The following is a 25,181-nucleotide window of genomic DNA, read 5'->3' as shown; positions in this document are numbered from 1 at the left end:
GCATCATATCTGTGCAATACAGCATTCTATTACTACGAACCGTAGATTCCATAATCCTCATTCATTTTATTGAAAAGTATATATTTTTTTCTCTTTACTGTGGAAATTACCAACATACAATATGGAAGAGTAGTATAATGAATACAAAAATATTAATTGGATGTAACAAAAGCATCCATTTTACCTTAACTTCATCTCATATTATTCTTATGCTAAAAAATTATAAAGAAAATTATAGTAATTGGGATATTTAATCCCTTCATACTTTAGTACTTATCTCTAACAAACAAAGGCCACTTTGCTACATAATCACAATGTTGCTATCTTATTCAACAAAATCAACAATAATCCTCACAAATTAGCCACTACCCAATAGAAAGGTTTTTGTTTTTTGTTTTTGAGATGTGAATTCTCACCATGTTCCCAGGGAGGACTCCAACTTTTGAACTCAGGGATCCTCTCACCCCAGCCTCCTGAGTAGCTGGGACTACAGGTATGCGCCCCTATGCCCAATTAGTATTTTTAAGAAGTTTTCTTTTTCCCTTCAAAGTGCTGAGAAGAAATTCTTGTTATAAAGAAGGAAACACTGTACACCAAGGATATACTTGGAGGTATTATGTTCAAATATTTCATAATCTGGAATGGTTTCCTTGTGAGATACCAAAAAAAAAAAAAGTCTTCCTTCCTTGTCAAAGACAAAAAGATATAAAAATGTTTCCATCAAACCTTAAAAGAGTAGGCAGTATAAACCTAAAATTATTCACCATCATGTAGCTATATGTGTAGGTATAATGATGGGAAAGACAGTGTATCTTGAAAGGTGAACAAGGTGGAAAAGGAGGACAGCAGAATACAATGTCCCTAAATGCCCACTTTCTGTTCCCCAATGTAGCCAAGCTAAAGAACAATGAGAGCAGGAAAGTCCAGATACATATTACCTTGAAGGACACTGGTTTTCTCTTATGCACACTGGGAACTAGGGCGAGTTAGTGTTATCTGTAGAAAGCTACTTTCTTGCATGTATGCCAGGATAGTTGCTCCTTGGAATGCTGGTCAAGCAAACTAAGCAGGCTGATGGTGATATTACCACTCTGCAACCTAAGATGTAAAAATGTCTCTCTGAGTGGGGATGGGTGCAGAACTGAGGATACTGTGGAAAGGACATGTGTCACTCATCCAGCCAGCTGTCACTGGACAAACACCATGAGGGAGAGAAGGCACTGCTTGGTAAAGCACCCTGAAGGATGGAGGTGCTTTCAGTCTATCACCACTGAACTCTTCTTGGAGCAGTCTTTGATCTCTTCTAAGTTTTGCCCCAATAAACCATGTGTCTCTCTTGCTGTCTCCAGGCACTTTCTTTGGCCTGTCTAAAATCTACCACTTGCCCTGGCACAACTGGGCTGTGGACAAGAAAAAAATATGTTTTGAGGAAAAAAAGTTCTTCAATTCTTCTGTTCCTACTAAAGTTGGCTTTACATACATACCCCCCACAAACAGGAAATTTCAGGGCTAAAGCATAAAAAATTTAATAGTTTCCTTTTATCTTTATATTTTTATAGCATATTACCATTTACTCCCCAAAAGCTGAGACTCTGAAATTAGCCAGTTTTGTTCATATTTTAGTCTTAAATTATGTTGAAGATTTTATAAAACTTCAAGTTTTAAAATTAACTGGATTTTATTACTGAAAACTATAAAAAACTTCATAAAATAACATGAATTGCGAGTAGTCTGAAATGTACCAGTTTTTCAGACTATGCATTAATATTAGAATTTGTATGTTAAATATTTGTTTATTTTTTAATCTAGGGGCATTCTTCTACTGAACTACATCTCCATCCCTCTTTATTTTTATGTTTTATTTTGAGAAAGGATCTCACTAAATTACCACAGCTAGTCTTGAACTTGAGATCCTCCTGAATAACTGGATTACAGATATATGCCACTGCACCTGGCTCTCTTCCCTTTCTTATGAAACCACTAATGACATCATGGGGTCCTATATTAGTTAGTTCCCCATTATTATAATAAAATACCTGAAACAATTAACTTACAAAGAGAAAAGGTTTGTTTTGGATCACAGTTCTGGAGGTTCCCAATCCAAGATCTAGTGTCCCTATTACTTTGGGCCATTTATAAGGGCAACACATCTTGGCAGGAGCACATGACAGAGATTACCTCAGGAAGGGGCTTATGTCCCACAATCCCCTACAAGGGCACACTCCCAATGGACTAGAAGACCCCCTAGTAGATCCCACCTTTCAAAGTTTCTGCCACCTCCCCAAATCACCAGCCTTTTAACAAAGGTCCCATTAGTACAAACCATAGGAGAACCACCCTCATGACTTCATTTGATCCTTATTACTTTCCAAAGGTCCCACTTCCAAACATATGAAATGGAGGTTAAATTTTCAACACATGGAGTTTTGAAAAACATATTCAAGCAACAGCAACCACTGATTGCTATTTTCATGAAATGGTATGAAGAGGTTAACAGCAAAAAATAAAACAAAACAAAAAACCGATTTATGATTTTTGTCAAAATAATTTTCTATAGCCCTTTGGAAAGAAAGAGGCATAGAAAAAAATCTTTGTATTTTAAAATGGCAGGGAACACTGTATTTTAACTATACTTGAAATACATCGGTAGGATTTCTTCCTTCCTCCTCCACAGGAATTAACAATGTATTTCTCACAGATTTCTGTTAAATACTTCTATTATCTAAATGTCTACTCATATGAATAAGTGAATGACTCAGATAACTGAAATATTTCAAGGATTTTATGATGATATTTTAGGGAAAAATCCCATTTTACCTTCCAGCAGAAAAATCTTTGTCCATTATGATTCAATACAGGAAAGTAAGAATTTCCTCAGTGAAATGGGGCTTAGGAAAAAAGATTTTTCACATACTGGACATTTTTTGCAACTTTAATAAATACATGTATTATGAAATTGTTTCTTTCTTTAAAATAAAGGTCTGGCATCTATTTTATAAAGAATTTTAACACATCCTAGAGAGATTTAAAGACAAATGACATTAGATCTCCAGACACACACACACACACACACACACACACAAGATAGATCGTAAATGAGAATTATGAACATTTGCAAGAACTATCAGCATACAAAATGGAAGTAATAGCCTCAAAAATCACACTCAATGTAGTGAGTCTCTATCTCAAAAGAAAAAATGAAAAAGGGCTGGGATTGTAGCTCAGTGGTAAATGCCCCCGAGTTCAATCCCTAGGAACACAAAACAAACAAACAAACAAACATAGAAATAGATAAACAAATATAAAAAGAAAAAAATATTAAAAACCATAAAGAAAACATGCAGGGCATACAAAGTCATAGAAATTTATCAATTAAAATATATAAGGTAAATAAATAATATAAAGGAGAGATTGCTGGCTGGCATGAAAAGAAAAGACAAAAATCTATTGTCTCTGAAGGATACAAATAAGCCAAAATATAAATGGATTTTAGATCAAGGCTTAATTTGAGATTTTTCACATCTTGGAAACATAAGAAATGAGGGCTACTATCATAAAATAGTATTAGATAATAAAGGCATATACAGAGATGAACATTTAAGAACAGTGCATCTTAATGTTTAAAACATTATGACAACAATATATTCTAAAAAAAAAAAATCACACTGCTATACATGAAAGGTCAAATGTCAATGTCAAATATGTGCTGGAATAGTTCCATGGGCTACAACCAGAGCAGCTGTAGAAGCAGCTAAGAAGGGGCTTATGCTTGGGATTTAATGCTTTGTAGCCACTGTCTTGAAATTCTTAATAATTTTATTTTTGAATTTGTGTTTTGTAAGTGAAGTCCTATGAGGACATGGACTATGCATTAGAAGTTTAGAGCTTGCCTCTGTGTCTCCTCCTACAGGTTTGTTATTGTTGTTGTTATTGTTTTGGTTTTTTTTTTTTTTTTTTTTTTTTTGTGGTGCCAGGAATTTAACCAGGGTCTTGTGCATGCCAGGCACTCTATCAACTGAACTATATCCCCAGCCCTGCCTACAGGTTCTTAAGAGACCAGTTCTCTGGCTCCTGGCCTCTCTTGTATCTGGATCTCCACCTCACTACCACTCTTGCTTTCTGCCAGAACAACAACTGGATTGCATTGGCAGGAAAACTCAGGGGGCAGGCTCATTTGTCCCTATAGTCACTGCAAGTTTCCAATGGAGACCTGTGTACAGACTGAGGAGGGCCAGGTTCCTGCAAGCAGTCTGCTCTGAAGTGACTTGAGACAGGACAGGGAAGCAGTTATCCCTGCCCGCTGGCAACACACAGCAAGTTCACCAGGTGGCTGGCCAGTAGAGGAGATTTCAGTCCCTGCTGAGTGGGGTGGAGGGGGTGTTATACATCTTGCAAAGGTTGAAAGGGTAGGCACATGAAAAGCCTAGAATGACTAGCCTCAAAGCCCTACATTTTTTTTCTTTATCACTGGGCCCTACAGATTAGATAGCCAGTACTGATCTGCCTCTTATTATGAAAATAAATCTCAAAACATTTACAAACAACTTTACATGGAATTGTGGACTGGGGCCCTCTCTTTCTTTCTCCCTCCACTCTCCCGCCTCCCAGTTCTTGGGCTCAAACCCATGCTCAACATTCTACCACTGAGCTACATCCCCAGACCTGGGCATCTCTTTACAAATGTTTTGTTTGTTTTTAGGAGCCTATTATTCATTTCTCTTAGTCATCAATAGCATATTATACTAATTTAGCATGTTCTTTTTGTCTTAGAAAGACCTGTCTTTCAAAAATATTCCTTCAGATAAGCTGTTTTTGTGGCTCAGTGACAGAGAGTTTGCCTTGCATATGTGAGGCACTGGGTTCGATCCTCAGCACCACATAAAAATAAATAGACAAAATAAAGATGTTGTGGCCATGTATAACTAAAGAAATTAATAAAAAAGAAAAATATTTCTTCAGAGAATAAGATGAAGCCAAAAGAAGTCATAATTCTGAATAAACTTTTAAAAAATTATCGATATCATGGTACATCATGAAAGAAGCAACAGGACTAAGGAGTTAGTCGATATAAATTAACTATATGAGGTAAAGTTAATTCCCATATAAAATAACCTCCCTCAGATTTAATTCACCCCTTTTATAAGGTGATTAATTAGAAAATATCTGTGGATTCTCTTTAATATAATACAGTATCATGAAGTCTATTAAGATTAAAGTAAACCAAAGCTAAATAATTAATAGATCATGCTTTTGATCTCAACTTAGTTAACTGTCCTCTGGGGTTCTTGAAATAAATAACTATTTTTTAGAAAATGTACTACACAGACACTAAAATACAAAACACAAACAGCTCTTCAACAAACACCTCAAAATTTCAGGTACCCATGTTAGGAGTTCATAAATAATATAGTCACTGCTACCAAAATGTAGCAGAAACCACCTCTTTATTCCTTTGCTTAAGAAATTCATATCACCAGAATTGAGGATAAAAATTCCTTTCTCCTAAACTTTGGGTCTCCCAAATCTTGCTGCTCTTTTCATAGCCCCTGACACACAAAATAGAACTTGAAAATCAAGGGTATCTGAAGTAAAAGTAAATGAAGAGGTTTGATAAAGGCCTCTCTTTAACATTGCTGGGATACACGCCATAAGCAGCCTCTGGGTTGTCTCTGTGCACGTGCATGCCATTGTAGAGGTTTCATGGTTCTGAGTCATAGAATGATATCAACCAAGGATTAGATTTATAAAATTCCCGGGAGGCTGGATCAGTTTTCAGGCTAACCAAAAGATGTGGTCCAGCATTTACCAAACTTCCTAGGGCCAACTTTTAGATAAGACTAAACAGAAATGCAGGATAGATTCGTGGGATCTCCTTCAATCCCAAATTTCATCTTGGGTTTGAAACCAGATCACTCATGATCACAGAACAAAATGATATCTACTTTTGTGGGACTGCCATGTCACAGAACTGACCTATTACTTGATTTTTATCTTCCAGAATTATATAATTTTCATAGGGCAGCATCCAGAAAGAAATACACCAGAGATGCCCAATTCTTTTGGTAAATCTCTTTGGTAAAACTTCAAAGAGACAGACATAAAATTTATACACACATTAAGAAAGGTTGTCATGGCAACTTTGCTGGAAGATATGTATTTTTAAATCCAAGTAAATTTAGCATTCAAAACACATTTGCATCTCCCTCAAAGGTTCTGTATCAAGAATATTTTAAAAAATCATTTCAAATTCCTCTGAATCTATACTTCTTAGAAAAGAAAGAAAAAGAAAGCTTAACAAAATCCTGTGGATATAACAGTGACATAGACTTAATAAAATTATTTTCAGAAGGCCTTATATAAGAAAAATCCAAAGTGAAAGCATAATAACATTATGCTTCTATTCCCAAAAGCTCTACCTCAACATCTCCCTCTACATTCTTAAATTGTTAGCAGGCAACACCATTTAATCTCTAAATGATCCTTTTAAGCTCTAAAAGTTAATTATCTATTAGCTGATGACCTTGCAACATAAGCAACCAATCATGATATTGAACACACCTACTACTGGAATGTAATTAAGTAACAATTCATCCAAGTAACTAAGCTCTGTCCCCCAATTCTGAGGGTTATGGGAATCAAAACCAAGTCCTTAAGTGGTTGGGAGTGTTATGGGAGGATTAGATGAACTCTAGATAGGGCAAAGGGGAAAGACAGGAAGAGAGGAGGCATATGGGTAGGAAAGACAGTGGAATGAGATGGACATCATTACCCTAAGTACATGTATGAAGACACAAATGGTGTGACTCTACTTCGTGTACAACCAGAGATACGAAAAATTGTGCTCTATATGTGTAATATGAATTGTAATGCATTTTGCTGTTATATATAACAAATTTTTAAAAATTAAAAAAAAACAAGTCCTTGCATATGCAGAGCAAATGCCTACCACTGATAGCTCCCCGCCCCCATGTTGTTCTTCAACTTAGAAAAACCAATTCTTAGCAGTCTCTTCTCACTTTAAAAAGTTTCTGAGTATTCCTATTAGCCTTTTGAGTCTTCCTTGATGAGATACCTGATTTCTCTTGCTCACACAATGAAAATAAAATTATGGTTTGACTCTTGGTCATTTCTTGTTGCTTCTTCCACCACCACAGCCTGTAACTGAAGTCTCCTGTGTTCCTTGCTGTGTAGGCATCTACAGTTTCCTTTGTGGACTGCTTCCAAACCCAGATCTGGAGAGCTGTGAAGGGTTCAAGATGGTTAAGTTTTAGGACATGAGACTGTGGGGTTCTCCCTCTTGGGGTGAAAAAAAAAAAAAAACAACCACAAGACAAATTCAATAAAAATGTCATGCTTGCTTTTGTTTTTTCCTTTGGTGCTGGAGATTGAATTAGGGCTTTGTGCAAGCTCTGTTGCTGAGTTACATCCCCAGCCAGCCATGCTCAGGATTATAATATAGCAGAGAGTTGTGCAGTGAGTTATTCCCTGTGCCTAGCAATAGGAATATAGCAGTGAGTTCTGGCACTTGCTATCTGGGTTAAGAATGGAAAAGTGAGGACAGAGCTGTGAGTCAGTAGAGCTACTGGGTGCTGGGCTCTGAAAGAGAAAAGAAATGGAGCTAAAAGATATGGAATTCAGGAATTTTGTGGATTGCACTGGATAGCATCCTCTGAGACGCTCTTTGGGAAATAATGTTCTCACTAATCTTGCAAAAAACATTGATCTAAGAATGTACCCTGGCCAGGTGTGGTGGCGCATGTCTGTAATCCCAGGGGCTTGGGAGGCTGAGACAGAAGGATCTCAAGTTCAAAGCCAGCCTCAGCAATGGCAAGGCACTTAGCAACTCAGTAAGGCCTTATCTCTAAATAAGATACAAATAGGACTGGGGATGTGGCTCAGTGATTGAGTGTCCCTGAGTTCAATCCCCAGTACCACCCCCCGCCCCCGCCAAAAAAAAAGAACAATGATGATCTAATGATAGAAGGGACAAATAACAACTAGCTTACAAATATTTTGGTTGATATTTTGTATAACCTATTGTAAATCTATGTTCACAGCTAATATGGGTGTCGCTGAAAGATGGCTACACAACATCTTGTAAAATATTTCTAGTAATGGGGTACTTTCCATTTCACAAAGTACTCTTAGCATTAGAGGTAGTTTGACTATCTGAAATTTTTTCAACTACATAACTTCAATAATTCTCTTTACTTTATTGAAAATACACTAAAGACCCCAATAAAAATTACCTTATTTATTCAAAAATATTTATTGGTTTTGGGGAGAGGCACTTTACTACTTTGTCTGTAGTTACAATGGTGAAATAACAAAGTTTCATTACATAGCAATGCTTGTAAAGAAATCCGAATTTGTATTTCTGATGTAAATAATCTTTTTTAAAAAAATTACCAAACAGGATATATGTAACTTATTTGCTTATTGCATTTTATCACATGCAATCGATCTTTAGAAAAACAGCCAGCAGGGCTAGGTTGTGTGGCTCAGTGGCAGAGCATTTGCCTTGCACATGTGAGACACTGGGTGTGATCCTCAGCAGCACATAAAAATAAAGCAACTGTGTCCAACTAACTAAAAAAAAAAGAAAAAGAAAAAAAAAAGACAGCCACTAAATTGTAAACTAAGTAAGTGGAGAGTGAAAATGGAAGAATAAATGTCATTTCTTGCCTTTTTGCTTATTGTTTGGATGTTTTACAAAGTAGCTGCCCCCTCAAATTTTACAATTACCAATTTAATTATCAAATTCTATAAATCAAATATTAAAATTGATATATATTTTAGAAGTCTATTCCTTTTTTTTAAAGGCTATTTACTGAGACCATTACAAATATGAAGCCACAAAAGAAAATGTTTAAAATACATTAAGTACGCTTGGGGTACAGCTCAGTGGAAAAGTGCTTGCCTAGCACAGGTCCTAGGTTTGATCCTCAGTGACCTCCCCCCACAGCAGCGAGAGTAGACCATACTGTTATGAAGGTACTATGTAAAAATTATATGTGGAAATTTTAAAAAATTAAATCATTACAGAAATGTCGCTGGGTTGGTAATATTCTTTGTCCTTTTATAAATTTCTTTAACTATTAGTATTTTATTATTTTTAATCATTTTCAGTTATTATGAAGAATACATCAGGAGCTGGGGTTGTGGCTCAGTGGTAGAGCACTTGCCTAACATATGTGAGGTCCTGGGTTCCATTCTCAGCACTGCATATAAATAAATAAAATAAAGGTCCATCAACAACAAAAAATATATATATATTTTAAAAAGAGAAAGAATACATCATATTGCTCAACTCCTCCTTAAAACTAAATATACCAACAGCTAGGCGTGGTGGCACACTTCTGTAATCCCAGCAGCTCAGGAGGCTGAGGCAGGAGGATTGGGAGTTCAAAGCCAGCTCCAGCAAGTCAGTGAGACCCTGTCTCTAAGTAAAACACAAAAAAGGGCTGGGGGTTCTGGGGTTGTGGGTCAGTGGTAGAGTGTTTGCCTAGCATGCTTGAGACACTGGATTTGATCCCCAGCACAGCAACATAAAAATAAACAAATAAAATAAAGGTATTATGTCCATCTACAACTAAAAACAAAATATTAAAAAAACAAAAAGGGTGGACTGGTGTTGTGGCTCAGCGATAGAGCACTCACCTTGCATGTGTGAGATACTGGGTTCGATCCTAAGCACCACATAAAAATTAATAAGTGATATAAAAGTATTGTGTCTAACTACAACTAAAAAATAAATATTTTAAAAAAAGGGGTTGGGGATGTGGCTCAATGGTTAAGGGCCCCTGGGTTCAATCCCAGGTAATAAAAACAAACAAACAAAACCCGTAAATACACAAATATATAAACCCCACTGAAGATATTAAGATAATGTGATGTTCAGACACTTGCTTTTTCTTATCTAGTATTTGCCCATCTTCATTTACAGGCAAAGAGACACTGTCTTTGAACCTACTATTATGCTCTAAGAACTAAAAGAGATAGTTATATAGAGCACTCAGTTCATAACAAATGCTTGTTCCACCCCACTCTACTTTCATCTTAGTTATTAGTGCCAGTTTGTCTCATCTGTTCCCTATTAGAGCGGGACACTCAACAGCTGAAAGCAATACTGTACTATTTGTTTGGGGTGTTTTTTTGGCTGTGTTGATTTACTTGGACTTCTGTTATCAACATTAATCATTAGTCTTGATAACTTACAAAACAGGCACAGCACAGTTAAGGAGAAAATTAAGGTCACTTGTAACAATTTGTTGATTAAAGCCTGCCTTTGAAGATGGTGCCCCATTTCTCTGCCAGGTTTCTTCCCACAGCAACTAAAGGACCATTGCTAAACTACTTGATACCATCAGTCATATCTTTGGTTTTACATATAGTATTACTGTTTTTGAAGTGATTTTTCAATTTGTCAACATAACTATATGTAGAAAAAAGAAAATTTTGTGGGATAACAATATGTTTTATGGATTTGGAGGGGAAAAGGTGACTTCAAAGAAGTATATATAATCTGTTAGTTTAAAATCTATTTCTATGTAGTGATGAGGTTCAAACCCAGTACCTTGCACATGCAAGGTAAGTACTCTACCACTGAGCTACAACTCTAACCCCTGGAACTGTTTTTGATTTTCAAGTTTCCTATATGATTTTCATAACAAAAAATAGGTCTTGTTGAAACAATAAAATTTTAAGCTAAAGAAAACAAATATTGGCATATGGGCTATAATAGAATCTATTTCTAGAAAATAATGGAACTACACATTCCTGGGCCAGATAACAGCACCTGAGTTTTTCCCAAACACACACAGAATTAATTTTGCCTTAAATTTTACAGTCCAGGGCTGGGGATGTGGCTCAAGCGGTAGCGCGCTCGCCTGGCATGTGTGCGGCCCAGGTTCGATCCTCAGCACCACATACAAACAAAGATGTTGTGTCCGCTGAAAACTAAAAAATAAATATTAAAAAATTGGAAAAAAAAATTTACAGTCTATACAAATGTTTTGTGCTTATGTTTTTAACAATAAGCTTCTTAATTATCAAAAAGAATGTAGATCAAGTCAGGTGCAGGCCTGTAACTCCAGTTACTCAGAGGCCTGAAAAAGAAGGATCACAAGTTTGAGGCCAGTTTTGGCAAATTCAATATCAGCCTGAGCAACTAAGCAAGAATCTGTCTCAAATGAAAATAAAATAAAACAAACACCCAGTACCTTAAAAAAATGTAAATAAATATCGGTGAAGAAATAAAGCTATAAAACTTTATAATCAATTAAAAAGCTACCTCTGGTTAAAGGAAGAGTCCACCTAGAATCACATACTATAAACCATTAGTGACACTAAGGCTACCAAGATTTCAACGAGTAAATATAAAAAGCCAAGTAAGAGCAACAGTGCATGAATAATTTATTTTGAACATGTTGTTAACAAACATTTTTTGGTGTCGGGTACTGTATCTAAGGCCTGTGCATGCAAAACACATGCTTTACCACTGAGTACCCCCACCCTGCAGCCTGACAGTATAGTTTTTTTAATCATCTAGAAAATGATTTTTTAAAATGTTTTAAAGTAGTAATGTAACTATGGACAAAATATGCTCATATAGCTGATTCCTCTTTGTTCTTTTCTCCTTGATTCCAATCATTACCAGTTATTTGCATCTGCTTCATATATTGGTAATTACACTATAGAGTTCTGACTCTGGCTCCATCACCCTGTTTTTGCCTTAATAATGCTTATCAGATGTCACTTGCTTTAAAATTCCACCCATCTCATCTCATCTGATCTCACTGGCATCTGGTTTACATATCAATTGCCTACTGTAACCTTCCACTGCCAGTTTTCTATACACTCACTGAACTGGGATAACAAAAGAAGATGTTCTGTATACACAAAACCAGAATAAACATAGATAGGAGGGGACAGATTTAACAATGCCCTTTAAAAAACAATAATAACTAGGAGTAGATTTCACTTAAAGTTTTAGAATTTAAATTATTCCATAATCTTTTCCCAGAAATAAAAGTTGCATCTAATTAAATTGTATGTTAGCTCCTTAGAAGTGGGTCTAAAATGCCCCTTTTGGTGGGCACAGTGGTACACGCCTGTAATCCCAGCAGCTTGGGAGGCTGAGGCAGGAGAAACACAAGTTCAAAGCCAGCCTCACCAATTTAGTGAAGCCCTAAGCAACTTAGCAAAACCCTGTGTCAAAACATAAAAAAGGGTTAGAGGGGCTGGGGTTGTGGCTCAGCAGTAGAGCACTCACCTAGCTTGTTCGAGGTGCTGTGTTCGATCCTCAGCACCACATAAAAATAAATAAATAAAATAAAGGTATTGTGTTGTGTCCAACTACAACTAAAAAAAGGGGGGAGGGCGGCTAGGGATGTAACTCAGTGGTTAAGTACCTTATGTTCAATCCCCAGCACCAATAAATAAATAAAATTAAAATCAAAAAATAAAATGCCTCTTTCATCCCATCTCACTGAGAAGCTATTTAATCCACTTGCTATTTAGCCATAAACACAGCATAAAATAACTTGATAGCTAGGATTTTTTTTCTTTTTCTTTCTTTTTTTTTTTCTGGTGTTGGGGGTTAAACTCAGGGCCTCCTGCATCCTAGGCAAATACTCTGTCCCTGAGCCTTAGCCCCATAATCTTGACACTAAAATAACAAATGAAATTCACCACTGTTAAAAATAACCCACTTGCAAACAATTATCATTTTTCTTCCTTTCCTCTATCTATACATGGCATTTTTCCTTCAGTAGCCTAAAAATAAACATTAAAAAAAAAGGAAAAGAAATTCTTCATGAATAGTGTAGCCAAAAAAACTGGCTAAAATAACAATGTTTTGGGGCCTGGGGGTAAAGCTCATTGGAACAGCACCAGCCCAGCATGCATGAGGCCCTGGGATCGATTCCCCAGACAAAAACTAACCCTTCCCCCAATACAATGCTATCAATAAAGTATTACATATAAAATTTAATCAGTATTAAAGTGTATGCTGAAAGACACTTTAAATACTCCCCAAGCCTTATTATTTCTCTGCAATAAGACTGAACATTTTTCTAAAAGTTCATTAGCCATTTCCTCCTGCAAAAGATGACTGTTCTTATATTTTGTCCATTTATCTATGGCATATTTTTATTACCAACTTGTATGAGCTCTTCATGTATAATATGGTTACTATCCCTCTCATGTAATATATATATATAAGCTCTAAATGGACATAATACCTTTATTTTATTTTTATGTGGTGCTAAGGATTGAACCTAGTGCCTTCCACTTGCGAGGCGAGCCCTCTACCACTGAGCTACAACCTCAGCTCCATCTTTGTTTTCTTTTTCCCCAGTTTTGGTTGTGATCTATGGTCAGTGCCCTTTCCTTTCTTACTGACCAGTTCATTACATTTAGCATATGAGATAATACAATAATAAATTCCAAATGTTTCTTTCATGGATGAAAATTAGTGGAATAATATGCTGCCAAGATTTGCAGCAAAACAGAAGACTTAATCTTAGTTTATCACACAGGAGAAATGTTTCAAAACACATTAAAGATGAGTGTGGTGGCACACACCTGTAATCCCAGCAGCTGGGGAGGCTGAGGCAAGAGGATCACAAGTTCAAAGCCAGTCTCAGAAACTTAGCAAGGCCCTAAGCAATTTAGTGAGAATCCGTATCAAAATAAAAAATAAGGGGTTTGGGGTTGTACCTCAGTAGTTAAGCACTCCTGGTACTAAAAAACACACACACACTACACTGAAGCCCAGCAAAAGTGGTGCATGCTGGTAATCCCAGCTATTTGGGGACTGAGGCTAGAGGATCACAAATCTGAAGCCAGCTTCAATCATTTAGCAAGACCCCGTCTCAAGGAAAAAAAAAGTGTTTGGGATGTAGCTCAGTGGTAGAGCACCCCTGGCACTGGTGGAAACAAATAAACAAAACATACACTTTCAGAAGCAACTACATTATTTTCCAAATGATTGAGAACTGTTCAAAACGATGAGCCTTGTATAAACCATTAAATGAACTGAACCCTGTGTGTGCAGAGGCAAACAAACATCAAATGCAAGGTAGATCGACCAATGAACAATTCAAACCTAATAAAAATGATTAAAACACAAACTAATAAACAGTCCCAAAATAAAAACAATCCAGGAAATAAAGCTATAGGAAGTTCCATTATTTCCCTTTAAGGTGATTTATTGGAAATATAAAAAGGAGTCAGGACTTCTTAGTGTGTGGAGACGGAATTTTTTTTGTATGTGTGAATCTTCAAAAACTTGATTCCCCAACTTGTTCAAAATAATTTCTCTGTTCAAGAATTTTAGAGATCAAGCTAAGAAAAAGAAGATGAAAATCATGGCTTAGAAAATCATAAAAACTAAAAGTAGAAAATTAAAGCTGCCTATTAAAATATAAGGATAAATGTGTATCATGCCCTAAGAAAATAATATATATAAAAATCCAAATTTACATAATGAAGTAATAAGTGTTTGTTATAATACTTGGTTTATAAAAGGATCCAACACATATTTTCTAAATGGCCATTTTCCTCAGTCGATTTAACAAAGATTTTAAATGTTTACAATTTTAATGTCTCTTTGTGACAGTGATCCAAGCTTCTTCCCTTGATGATGTGACCAGTTCATACTTTGTTTCAATAACTTGTCCCTCTACAGAGAGTAGGTGCAGTCTCTTCACCAACACACTGAGAAGCACAGTGGTTACCATATATGCAAACCTAGTCAGAAAGAAAGACAACCAGTTACCAAACTTTCAAATTATACCTTTTTTTTACATAGATTCATTATTCTCATCAATAGTAATTGTCAAAATTACAAAAGGAGAATCTGGTATTTTTTTCTTTCTCATTTTTTCTATCATTCACCTTAATTCTGGGCATTCCTGTGTGCCTGAAAATCCAAGCAAAGAGAAAGTTTTCATTGCTGATTCATCATCAAAGCGATCTGGATCAAACCTAAAGAGAAAATTGGGGGTTAATTATAATATAGCTCCACTGGCATTTTAAATATTGACATAAAAGAACACAGGTTTGTAATAAAATCTAATATTTGCTAAAAATAAAAAGTGCTGTCATGTTATATTTCATTATGTTGCCAAATTACACCCCATGATTTTCAAAAGATGCAAAATACGTTTCTCAGAACTAAGAAGGAATGCTACACAGGTTTATATCATTTCATGAGATACAAGGATAATTCACACAAAAATCAAATAATGAATATTAAATAATTTTAAGGCCTGTTACACAGGATCAATATGTGGGCATTTTACATTGCTTCTTTAGTTAAAATTTATTTCTTAAAACTGGAGGCTCAGGCCTTAAAATAATATTTATCAATTATACTATACCCAGATTTATTAATAATTGAGGAAAACGAAGGAGCTAGGAAAAGTTTTTTGTTTTTAGAATTTTGTTCTGTAAACTGTCATTGCAGAAATGAATATCTTAAAAATAACTTACTACCATGCAACATAAAAATTCCTTCCAAATACAGAGGTATTTTTAAAAAAGCAAAACTCTGAAGTTTAAAAAGAGGAAAAAGAGCAGGGGGCAGAATTAGGGGGCAGGCTGGATGAGGTGGTGTAGGCCTATTGTCCCCAAGATGAAACCCTATATTCAAACTCAAACCTGTGTAGCTGTTCACAGCAGTTTCATTCACAGTAGCAAAACACTGGAAACAACTCAACTTTAGCAGATGAATGGTGAATAAATTCTAGTATACTAATACAATGGAATCTTACTCAACCATAAAAAGGACATAAAACAATCTACCTGGACCTTGAAGACATCCAGTTTAGTGGAAAAAGTCACTCTCCTCATCCTCTTCTGTGTGAATATTATATTTACCCTATAAGTAAACCATTGTGTCCAACAGGTGCATCTCACTTCTATATTTATTTCTGTTAGAGTAAGTTTTTGCTTAAGGTACTGACAAGAATGAATCCTTAGATGAGTAAGGAAGTGCCCAGCTTCAGAAATCTTTGCTTCAGAAAAACATCACCTATATCTCCTAAGTGTGATTACATTTGATTTCTAAAAATGAGGGCTTGGATATAGCTCAGTGGTAGAGCACTTGCCTAATGTACAAGGGGCCGGGATTCGAGCCCTAGGACAATAGGAAAAAATAAAGAAAAGCCTAGAAATGATTACCACAGTGCGTCTATTCCTTTTAATATTTTCAATCTGTAACCTAGATTCTCTGAGCAGTTGCATGATAGCAATACTATCAAAAGTTATAATAAAGGCTGGGCATGGGGGTGCACACCTATAATCCCAGCAGCTCAGGAGTCTAAGACAAGAGGATTGTTGAGTCCAAAGCCAGCCTCAGCAATTTAATGAGACCCTAAGCAACTCAGCAAGATTCTGTCTCTAAATAAAATATAAAAAGGGATGTGGTTCAGTGGTTTAGCGTCCCCGGGTTCAATCCCAAGTACAAAAAAAAAAAAAAAAAAAGTTATAATTTCTATGGTTTTCACAGAACACTTAAAACTTATCAAAATCTTGGCACCTTTTCCACAAGTATTTTTTAAAAATCTTAAAACTTATAATTTCATTTTTTTGTAATTATAGGAATGTATTTTCCATCAAAGCATTTTTCATTTTCCTATAAATGCCATTAGAAATATAAAATTTACCTAAATAAATTTTACTTAGCAAAATTTGAATTGGCTGGTGTTAATGTATTAGAATACTAAAAACTAAAATGACAAGAACATTTAACACACCCATCCTTACACTCCAGATTTAGGTCCACGGTACTTCAACTCTGCCCTAGGCATTTCACACTGAGGTCTTACCTGAAGTCAACTGATAACCCTTTTCCAGGGCACTAAATCTATCCTTTTTTTGGGGGGTACTGGGGATTGAACTCAAAGGTACTCGACCACTGAGCCATATCCCCAGTCCTATTTTGTACTTTATTTAGAGACAGGGTCTCACTGAATTGCTAAGTGCCTCTTAATTGTGGAGGCTGGCTTTCAACTTGCAATCCTCCTGCCTCAGCCTCTAAAGCCACTGGGATTACAGGCATGTGCCACCACACCCAGCTCAGGGCACTAAATCTAGACTACTATCTTAAGTCAGACTTTACTAGATGGCCATCTATGAGGCAAACAACAGTAGCTTTCTTCTTTACCTTTGCCTTCCTGTTTACCTGCATGAGACACATACATACAACATCTGTTTCTGAATTTTACTAAAGAGCTGAAAATAGTTGAGAGAAATCAAAAGGGAGGGGCAACATAAAAACTACCCATTTAGGGGTTGGGGCTATGGCTCAAGTGGTAGCATGCTCGCCTAGCATGCGTGAGGCACTGGGTTCGATTCTCAGTACCACATAAAAATAAAATAAAGATATTCTGTCCACCTAAAACTAAAAACTAAAAAAAATAAAAAACTACCCACTTAACAATAAAAGAATTCCAAAATTCTACTGAAATTAAAGATAGTTGGAGAGATTAGGTAATTGAACAGATCTTAGGATTGAAGTAGTAATAAAAGAGACAGCATCAGAAGATTCATGGAGACAAGAAGCAGTGAATGAACACAGAAAGGGAAGGCAATGCTTTCTGTTGCATGTCACAGCACATTGAATTTCTCCTCAAAACACAGAAAAGGAATGAAAGCATGCAAACACACAAAAAATAGAAAATCACAAAGACAATAAACAGAAATTTCATACTTGTGTGGTGATGGCCAAGTATTAGGATCCTGAAGTACCACACCAAGGGCATAAAGAACAAGAGTCTGAAAAACAAATCAATTTAGTTAATCAAGGCCTAACAGAGACAAAATGACTCCCAGAAAGTCAGTTCATCCTAAAGATCTTTTAATACAGATAATGAAACAAAATAAAAGTATATAATAATAGAAGAAAACACTTCATTATTTTGGTGATGGAGTGGACCTACTAAATGTCACAAAATCTGAAAGGCAGGTAGGAATAACAGACTTAACTATATGAAAATTTAAAACCTGCATTCAGTTAAAAACAGCAACAACAACAAAACCCCATAAGTAATATAAAAGATAACAGGAACCGGGCATGGTGCCAAATACATGTAATCCCAGAGACTGAGGAGGCTGAGGCAGGAGGATCATATGTTTGAGATTAGCCTCAACAACTTGTCAGCCCCTAAGCAACTTAGTGAGAACCTGTCTCAAAATAAAAAATAAAGAAGGGGCTGGGGATATAGCTCCGTGTTTAAGTGTCTCTGGGTTCAAGCTCCAGTACCAAAAAAACAAGATAAAATGAAGTAAAATAATTATCTTTCATTTAATAATGGGTAGTATTTATCGGGCACTCTACACACAAAAAACATTTAAGTAATTAAATGAGTTGAACATATCCAAAGTTTCCTACCTCTTTAGGAATAATAAATTGGTTAATTTTTCCTTCAATATCTTGAAGCCGGGCAGAAACTGGGGTCAATTTGGCAGTCCTAACAGTTTCACAAAGCACTTGCCGACAATATCTGTTTAAAAAAAAATTAAATATATTACTGAAGTCAGTAAACATGATATGCCACATTAACAGAATGAAGATAAAAAATCATCTCTCTATAGAGGCAGAGAAAGCATTTGATAAGATTCAATATCCCACTAGGCACAGTGGCTTACAACTGTAATCCCAGAGACTTGGGAGGTTGAGGCAGGAGGATAGCAAGTTCAAGATTAGCCTCAGCAACTCAGCAAGACATTATCTCAAAATTAAAAAAAAAAAAAAAAGAAATTCAACATTGCTTTTTGTAGAAACATTGCACAAATTAAGCATGGAAAGAATGTACCTTAACATATAAAGGCCATATATAACAAGCCAACAGTTAACTTTACTTTGGGGAAAAGCTGAAAGCTTTCTGAGATCTGGAACAAGGATATCTACTTTTACCACTTTTATTGAAGACAGTACTGAAAGTCCCAGCCAGAGCAAGCAGGTGAAAGAAGAAATAAAAGGCATCAAAATTTGAAAAGAAGCAGGGCATGGTGGTGCACGCCTGTAATCCCAGAGGCTTGGGAGGCTGAGGCAGGAGGATTGAGAGTTCAAAGCCAGACTCTGAAAAAGCGAAGGGCTAAGCAACTCATGAGACCCTGTCTCTACATAAGATACAAAATGGGGCTGGGGATGTGGCTAAGTGGTTGAGTGCCCCTGAGTTCAATCCTCGGTACCAAAACAAAACAAACAAACAAAAAACTGAAAAAGAGGAATCACATTGTCACTCTTTGCAGATGATATGATCATATATACAGAAAACCCCAAATTACACACACACACACACACACACACACACACACACACACGCCTATTAGAACAAATTCAGCAAAGTTGCAGGATACAAGAATCAATATGCAAAAATAAATAGGGTTGCTATATACTAATAGCTAATGATCTGAAACAGAAACCAAGAAAGCTGTCCCATTTACAATAGCTACCAAAAAAAAGAAAAAAAGAAATGATAAAATGTAGGAATAAATTCTACCAAAAGGTCTCTAGAGTGAAAATTGTAGAACACTGATGAAATGATTGAAAAGAACACAAACAAAAAATGGAAAGATATACTGTATTTGTGAGTCAGAAACTCAATATTATTAAATGTCCATATTACCCAAAGAGAACTAAAGAGTCAATGTAATCTCTGTCAAAAGACAATGGCCTTCTTCACAGAACTAGAAAAAATAATCCTTATTTGTAGGGAACCTCAAATAGCCAAAGCCATCTTGAGCAAAAAAAGAACAAAGGGGCTGGGGTTGTAGCTCAGTGGTAGAGTGCTTGCCTAGCATGTGTGAGGCACTGGGTTCGATCCTCAGCACCACATATAAATAAATAAAGGTCCATCAACAACTAGTAAAATATTAAAAAACAAAACAAAACAGGAACCTTAAAGAAAAAGAGCAGAGAACAAAGCAGGAGGCATTATACTGCTTGACTTCAAAATGTACTACAGAGCTACAGTAATCAAAATATCATGGTGTTGGCATAAAAATACACATGGACCAAGGAACAGAATAGAGAGCCTAGAAGTAAATCCTTGCACTGAAGAAAGCATAGTCTTTTTAATAAATGGTGCCAGAAATACTGAATATCCTCATGCAAAAGAATGAAACCAAACCCCTATCTCTCACCAGTAACAAAAATCAAGTCAAAATGAATTAGAGATATGCTTAATCTGATTTAAACATTATATAATACATTCATGTATCAAAACATTACAGCACCTCATTAATATCAATAAATCAACATAATTTTTACATTTCATATACCAGTTAAAAATAAATTTAATAAAAAATTTAAAACAATTTTGAAGATGTTTATTTTGGGAGTAGCAATTTAAAATTTCCATACATTTTAACATCATTTCATCACTTTTCAAACCTTCCTAATTTGAAATAATCTCATCATAATTTTTACTTGTTTAGAGATAGGTACATAAATTCAAGAAGAATAAAAATTTAAATGAAACCACATCTAGGGCTAGAGTTGTAGCTCAGTGATAGAGCACACAGGAGAGGTGCTAGGTTCAATTCTTAGCACCACATAAAAATTAAAAAAAGGTATTGTGTCCATCTGCATGCATATATATATATATATATATATATATATATATATATAAATACACTGTACCTGGGTGTGGTGGCACATGCCTGTAATCCCAGTGGCTCAACAGGACAAGGCAGGAGGATCGCAGGTTTGAAGCCAACCTCAGCCACTCAGTGAGGCTCTAGGCAACTTAGTGAGACCCTGTCTCAAAATTTAAAAATTTTTAAAAAAGGGCTGGGGATGTAGCTCAGTGGTCAAATACCCTTAGGTTCAATCCCTGGTACTAAAAAATTCACAAAAAAATACAAATGGCCTGAAGATAAATGAAATGATACTCAACCAATCAAAGGAGTTTTTTTCACTTGCAAAATTAGCAAAGATTAAAAAGAATGACAATAGGCATTACTAATAAAAAGTGGAGAAAAGACATCTCATATTCAGATGGTGGAAGTACAAATTGGTATGACCTTTCTAATGCATAATTTGACAATACATCAAAATATTGTAATATCCTAATGAGAAAAACATAAAGCTAAAATGTACTACAATCTTGCCATAAGTCAATTCACTTAAGTTTTTTTTTTTTTTTTTTGGTACCAGGGATTTAACACGGGGTTGCTGAACCACTGATCTACCATGCCCAGATCACTTAAATATTTTATACATAGGATCTCACCTAACCCTTATAAAAATCCTGTGGAAATTCTTATTATTCTGAATGTACAGATTTAAATTAGAAGCAACTGTTAAGTTCACACAGACAGGATTCAAACACATCTGTCTTACTCGATAGCTCCTAATCTTAACCACTGTGCTGCTGTAAAATCTCCGTAAACTTCTAGGCACTTACTATACAGAAAGAAGTAGAAATACTAACAAAAGAAGTAAGCATAGGAATGTTGTAACTATGCATAGTAATATTTCTAATATAAAAAAAGAAACAGTAGAAAACATCACTTTTCCCTTTCTTTTTTGAACAAATATTTATTGGGGACCTACTCACATTTGAAGACTGTGCTAGATAATGAAATACAACATGAACAATCCAGATAATGCCCAAGGATGTCAGAATCTTATTGGCAGAGGGACAGAGAGTGCAGGGGATATATACGTTATGGTAAAGGAAGTTCAGGGTATTATGAGAACACATAGCAAGAATACCTAATTGAGGAAAAGGGCTCTGCAGAGAAATAAAAACTTAGTTAACTAAGACCTGCAAAAAAAAATTTTAGAAGTTAGCTAAAGGAGAGAGGAAAAGAAAGAATCTACACACAGAAATAGTCTATGCACAATGCCAGGAGAGAAGAGCGCTGCACCCCAATGGTGGCCCACTGTGATTCTCCTGCCTCAGCCTCCCAAACAACTGGGATTACAGGTGTGATCCCATATATCTTTATTTTTAAAAGGGCCTAAGTGACTGCAGTATCTGCAGCCACAGGTTCCAGCAGCACTTCGGAGAATGAATTGGAGAGAAGCAATAGTCTTTTCTTTTCTTTTCTTTTGAGAGAGAGAGAGAGAGAGAGAGAGAGAGAATTTTAATATTTATTTTTTTTTAGTTATCGGCGGACACAACATCTTTGTTTTGTATGTGGTGCTGAGGATCCAACCCAGGCCGCACGCATGCCAGGCGAGCGCGCTACAGCTTGAGCCACATCACCAGCCCAAGAGAAGCAATATTCAAGGCTTTCTATCACTATACTTTTGTCTTTTCTAGAATTTCATGTAAATAAAATCATACCACAGGCAGTCTTTTCTTTCTTTTTTTCCTCTCAGTACTGGGGATGGTAGGGATACTTTACCACTGAACTACATCCCCAGTCTTTTTATTTTTCACTTTGAGACAGGGTCTGGCTAAGTTGCTAAGGCTGGCTTCAAACTTGTGATCCTCCTGCCTCAGCCTCCCAGATTGTTGGAATTATAGGTGTGTGTCACTGCACTAACAGCAGAAAGTCTTTGGTCTTACTTCTTTTACTTATCATAATAATTTTGCTGTGTACATTGACACTGTATTTCTTTTATTATTTTGTAGTGTTTCATGTTATGGTCATATCAAAATTTGCTTATCTATTTAACAGCTGGTTAAAAACTGAAATGATTCCATTTTTGAGCTATTTAGAATATTTTGCTATGAACATTTGCAATACTGGTCCTTACATGAACATGTTTCCATTTCTCTTGACTAATTACCTACAAGTGATTATTGACTCATATGGAAAGTGTATACTTAATAAAATCCTACCACACTATTTCCCAACTAGCTGTACCATTTTGTATTACCACTAAGAAACATGGATGTCCCAACTGCCTAACAGTAATATTTTATACAGGCTCATTAAAGGTTTCCCAGAATTACTTTATTATTTAAAACAAGAGATTAAATTATCCATTCAAATCTATATGTAAATATTTAAAATCCTATAAAATTATACAGGTTTTCTAGATATTAACATTAGCTTTAAATTAGATAAACTAATTCAAATTTGCTTTTTAATGACCTCTTCTTCATTTTTAGTTCTTACCTGAGATGCTCAATTTTCTCTGGAGTAATAGGACCCTTCCCAAATACTTGGTCTACCTCTTCATGTAGTTTTCTTTGAACTTCTTCAGAAGTTGTTAAAAAACAGATTGCCCAGGTGCACACTAAGTAAAAAATTATAACAATGAAAACAGTTAATTCATATTTGGGGCATATAACAAGAAAAAACTAGTGGTTTGGGATTTTTTAAATTTCATTTTTCCCTCCCCTGATACAGATGATACATTAAGTATTAGCCAAAAATAAAATTCTTGACAGAATTTGTATTTCATTAAATAGAACATGAATATTTATAGAGGTTGTCAAAAACAGGTAGTGCCAGTAACAAGTCATTGAATGCATTTTACCTTAGGTAACATGATGATAGTAAACTTTCTATCTGGGGAAGAGTTCAATGTTGGTAACTGTGAGGAATGATATTGTTCACTTGACCTCGTAAAATTTAAAAGTTGACTTATCAGTTCATTCACTGATGAATGAATGACCCACATATATCAAACTAGCAGGATATTTGTCTGAATATCAATATCCTATTTTTTTTTTTTTGCTTGTAATGGTAAATATACTGGCTCCAAGAACTGTGACTAATTATTGCTTAGGACAATCGTTCTCGAAAATCACCTGGCAGTTGGTTGATGCCACAATTTCACACGTACAGATTCTAATTCAGTAGGTCTAGGGTGAGGTCCATACATCCATACTTTTAACAAGTATGACAGTTACATCTCTTTTCTTATGTTTGTGGTATTGGGGATTAAACCCAGAGCCTCACACATGCTAGGCAGATGCTCTACCACTGAGATTGCCTTTTTTTTTTTTTTTTTTTTTTTGGTACTGGGTATTGGTCTGGGTATTGACCCACAGCTAGACTGTGGAACCAACCTACACTTAACCACTGAGCCAAACCCCCAGCATTTTTTTTTTTTTTGTCTGTTATTTAGAGATGGGGTCTTGCTGAGTTGCTTAGCAACTTGCTAAATTGCTGAGGTTGGCTTTGAACTTGAGATCCTCCTGTCTCAGCCTCCTAAGGCATTGGGATTACAGGCCTGCATCACTGCACCTGGCTCTAAGACTGCCTTTTATTTCAAGACAAGTTCTCACTAAATTGCCAAGACTTGCCCTGAATTTGTAATCCTCCTGGCTTGGCCTCCCCAGAAGCAGGATTACAAATAGTTATTACTTTGATGAACACCTAAATTGGAAAATTGCTGGCTCATGGCTTGTTTTTGCTTTAAACTAGTTTATGCATTATAATATTCACTGAGGAAGTGGAAATGTAAGAAAGTTACATTTAGAACAAAAAACAAAGGAAATAGAGTAGTTATATTCCTTTAGGAATCGACTGGGATTAGAATTAAAGAATGAAACCATCCTGTGATATACAAGCTGATACTATGTGTAACTCTACTTTTTCTAAGTCAGATACTTTTTGAATGCTATAGTAACTTTAAAAAAAAATATTTACTTTTTAGTGGAGTTGGGCACAATATCTCTATTTCACTTTCACTTATTTATTTTTACGTGGTGCTGAGGATTGAACCCAGGGCCTTACACATGCTAGGGGAACACTCTACAGCTGAGACACAACCCCAGCTGTGCTATAGTAACTTTTACCTCTACTTACCAATCATCTGCTTCTTGGAGTAAAGACTGATTCAAAGCTAATTTTCTATTTTTTTTTTATTTTTGCAGTGGTGGGAATGAAACCCAGAGCCTCATACATGTTGCACAAACACTCTTATCACTGAATTACAGCCCCAGCCCTAAAGTTAATTTAAAAAATTTGTTCTTGTCTGAATCACCAATTACCCATATTGTTCACACTAAAACAGTGAGCTACCTGGCATTCAATTATTCATGAGTTACTACTACCTGTCTTTAACTTTTCCCTACATATGTTTCTTCATTTTGGCTTTTGAGTGAACTACAGAATTTCTGTTTCACAAGTGCTGTGAAAACTTGTAGTACAATTTTACAACTGAAGGAATTAGCACAAAGATTTGCATAAAATAGTACTCATATGCTCTGCCTGCATCTATTATCACTTACAATTAATATAACCAGATAAGCTTA

General features: G+C 35.7%; 1 protein-coding gene across 2 annotated transcripts in view; it reads right to left on the bottom strand.

The window, feature by feature from the left end:
* Window positions 1-11,398: 11,398 nt before the first annotated feature.
* The window catches only part of Cyp20a1 (cytochrome P450 family 20 subfamily A member 1), a 60,238-nt gene continuing 46,455 nt past the window's right edge, over window positions 11,399-25,181 (bottom strand). For both annotated transcript variants that reach the window (XM_005338925.4, XM_040294733.2), the window contains 5 exons: window positions 23,092-23,212; window positions 18,401-18,512; window positions 17,720-17,784; window positions 14,902-14,991; window positions 11,399-14,754 (listed from right to left, as the gene is read on the bottom strand). In XM_005338925.4, the coding sequence (XP_005338982.1) occupies window positions 14,604-14,754; window positions 14,902-14,991; window positions 17,720-17,784; window positions 18,401-18,512; window positions 23,092-23,212 (539 nt within the window). In that variant the 3' untranslated portion in view covers window positions 11,399-14,603. The remainder of the gene's footprint in view (window positions 14,755-14,901; window positions 14,992-17,719; window positions 17,785-18,400; window positions 18,513-23,091; window positions 23,213-25,181) is intronic.

Source organism: Ictidomys tridecemlineatus, chromosome 7, assembly GCF_052094955.1.
Source record: "Ictidomys tridecemlineatus isolate mIctTri1 chromosome 7, mIctTri1.hap1, whole genome shotgun sequence".
Classification (NCBI taxonomy): domain Eukaryota; kingdom Metazoa; phylum Chordata; class Mammalia; order Rodentia; family Sciuridae; genus Ictidomys; species Ictidomys tridecemlineatus.
The sequence above is the reverse complement of the archived record's forward strand: the minus strand, read 5'-3'. Positions and strand labels throughout refer to the sequence as shown.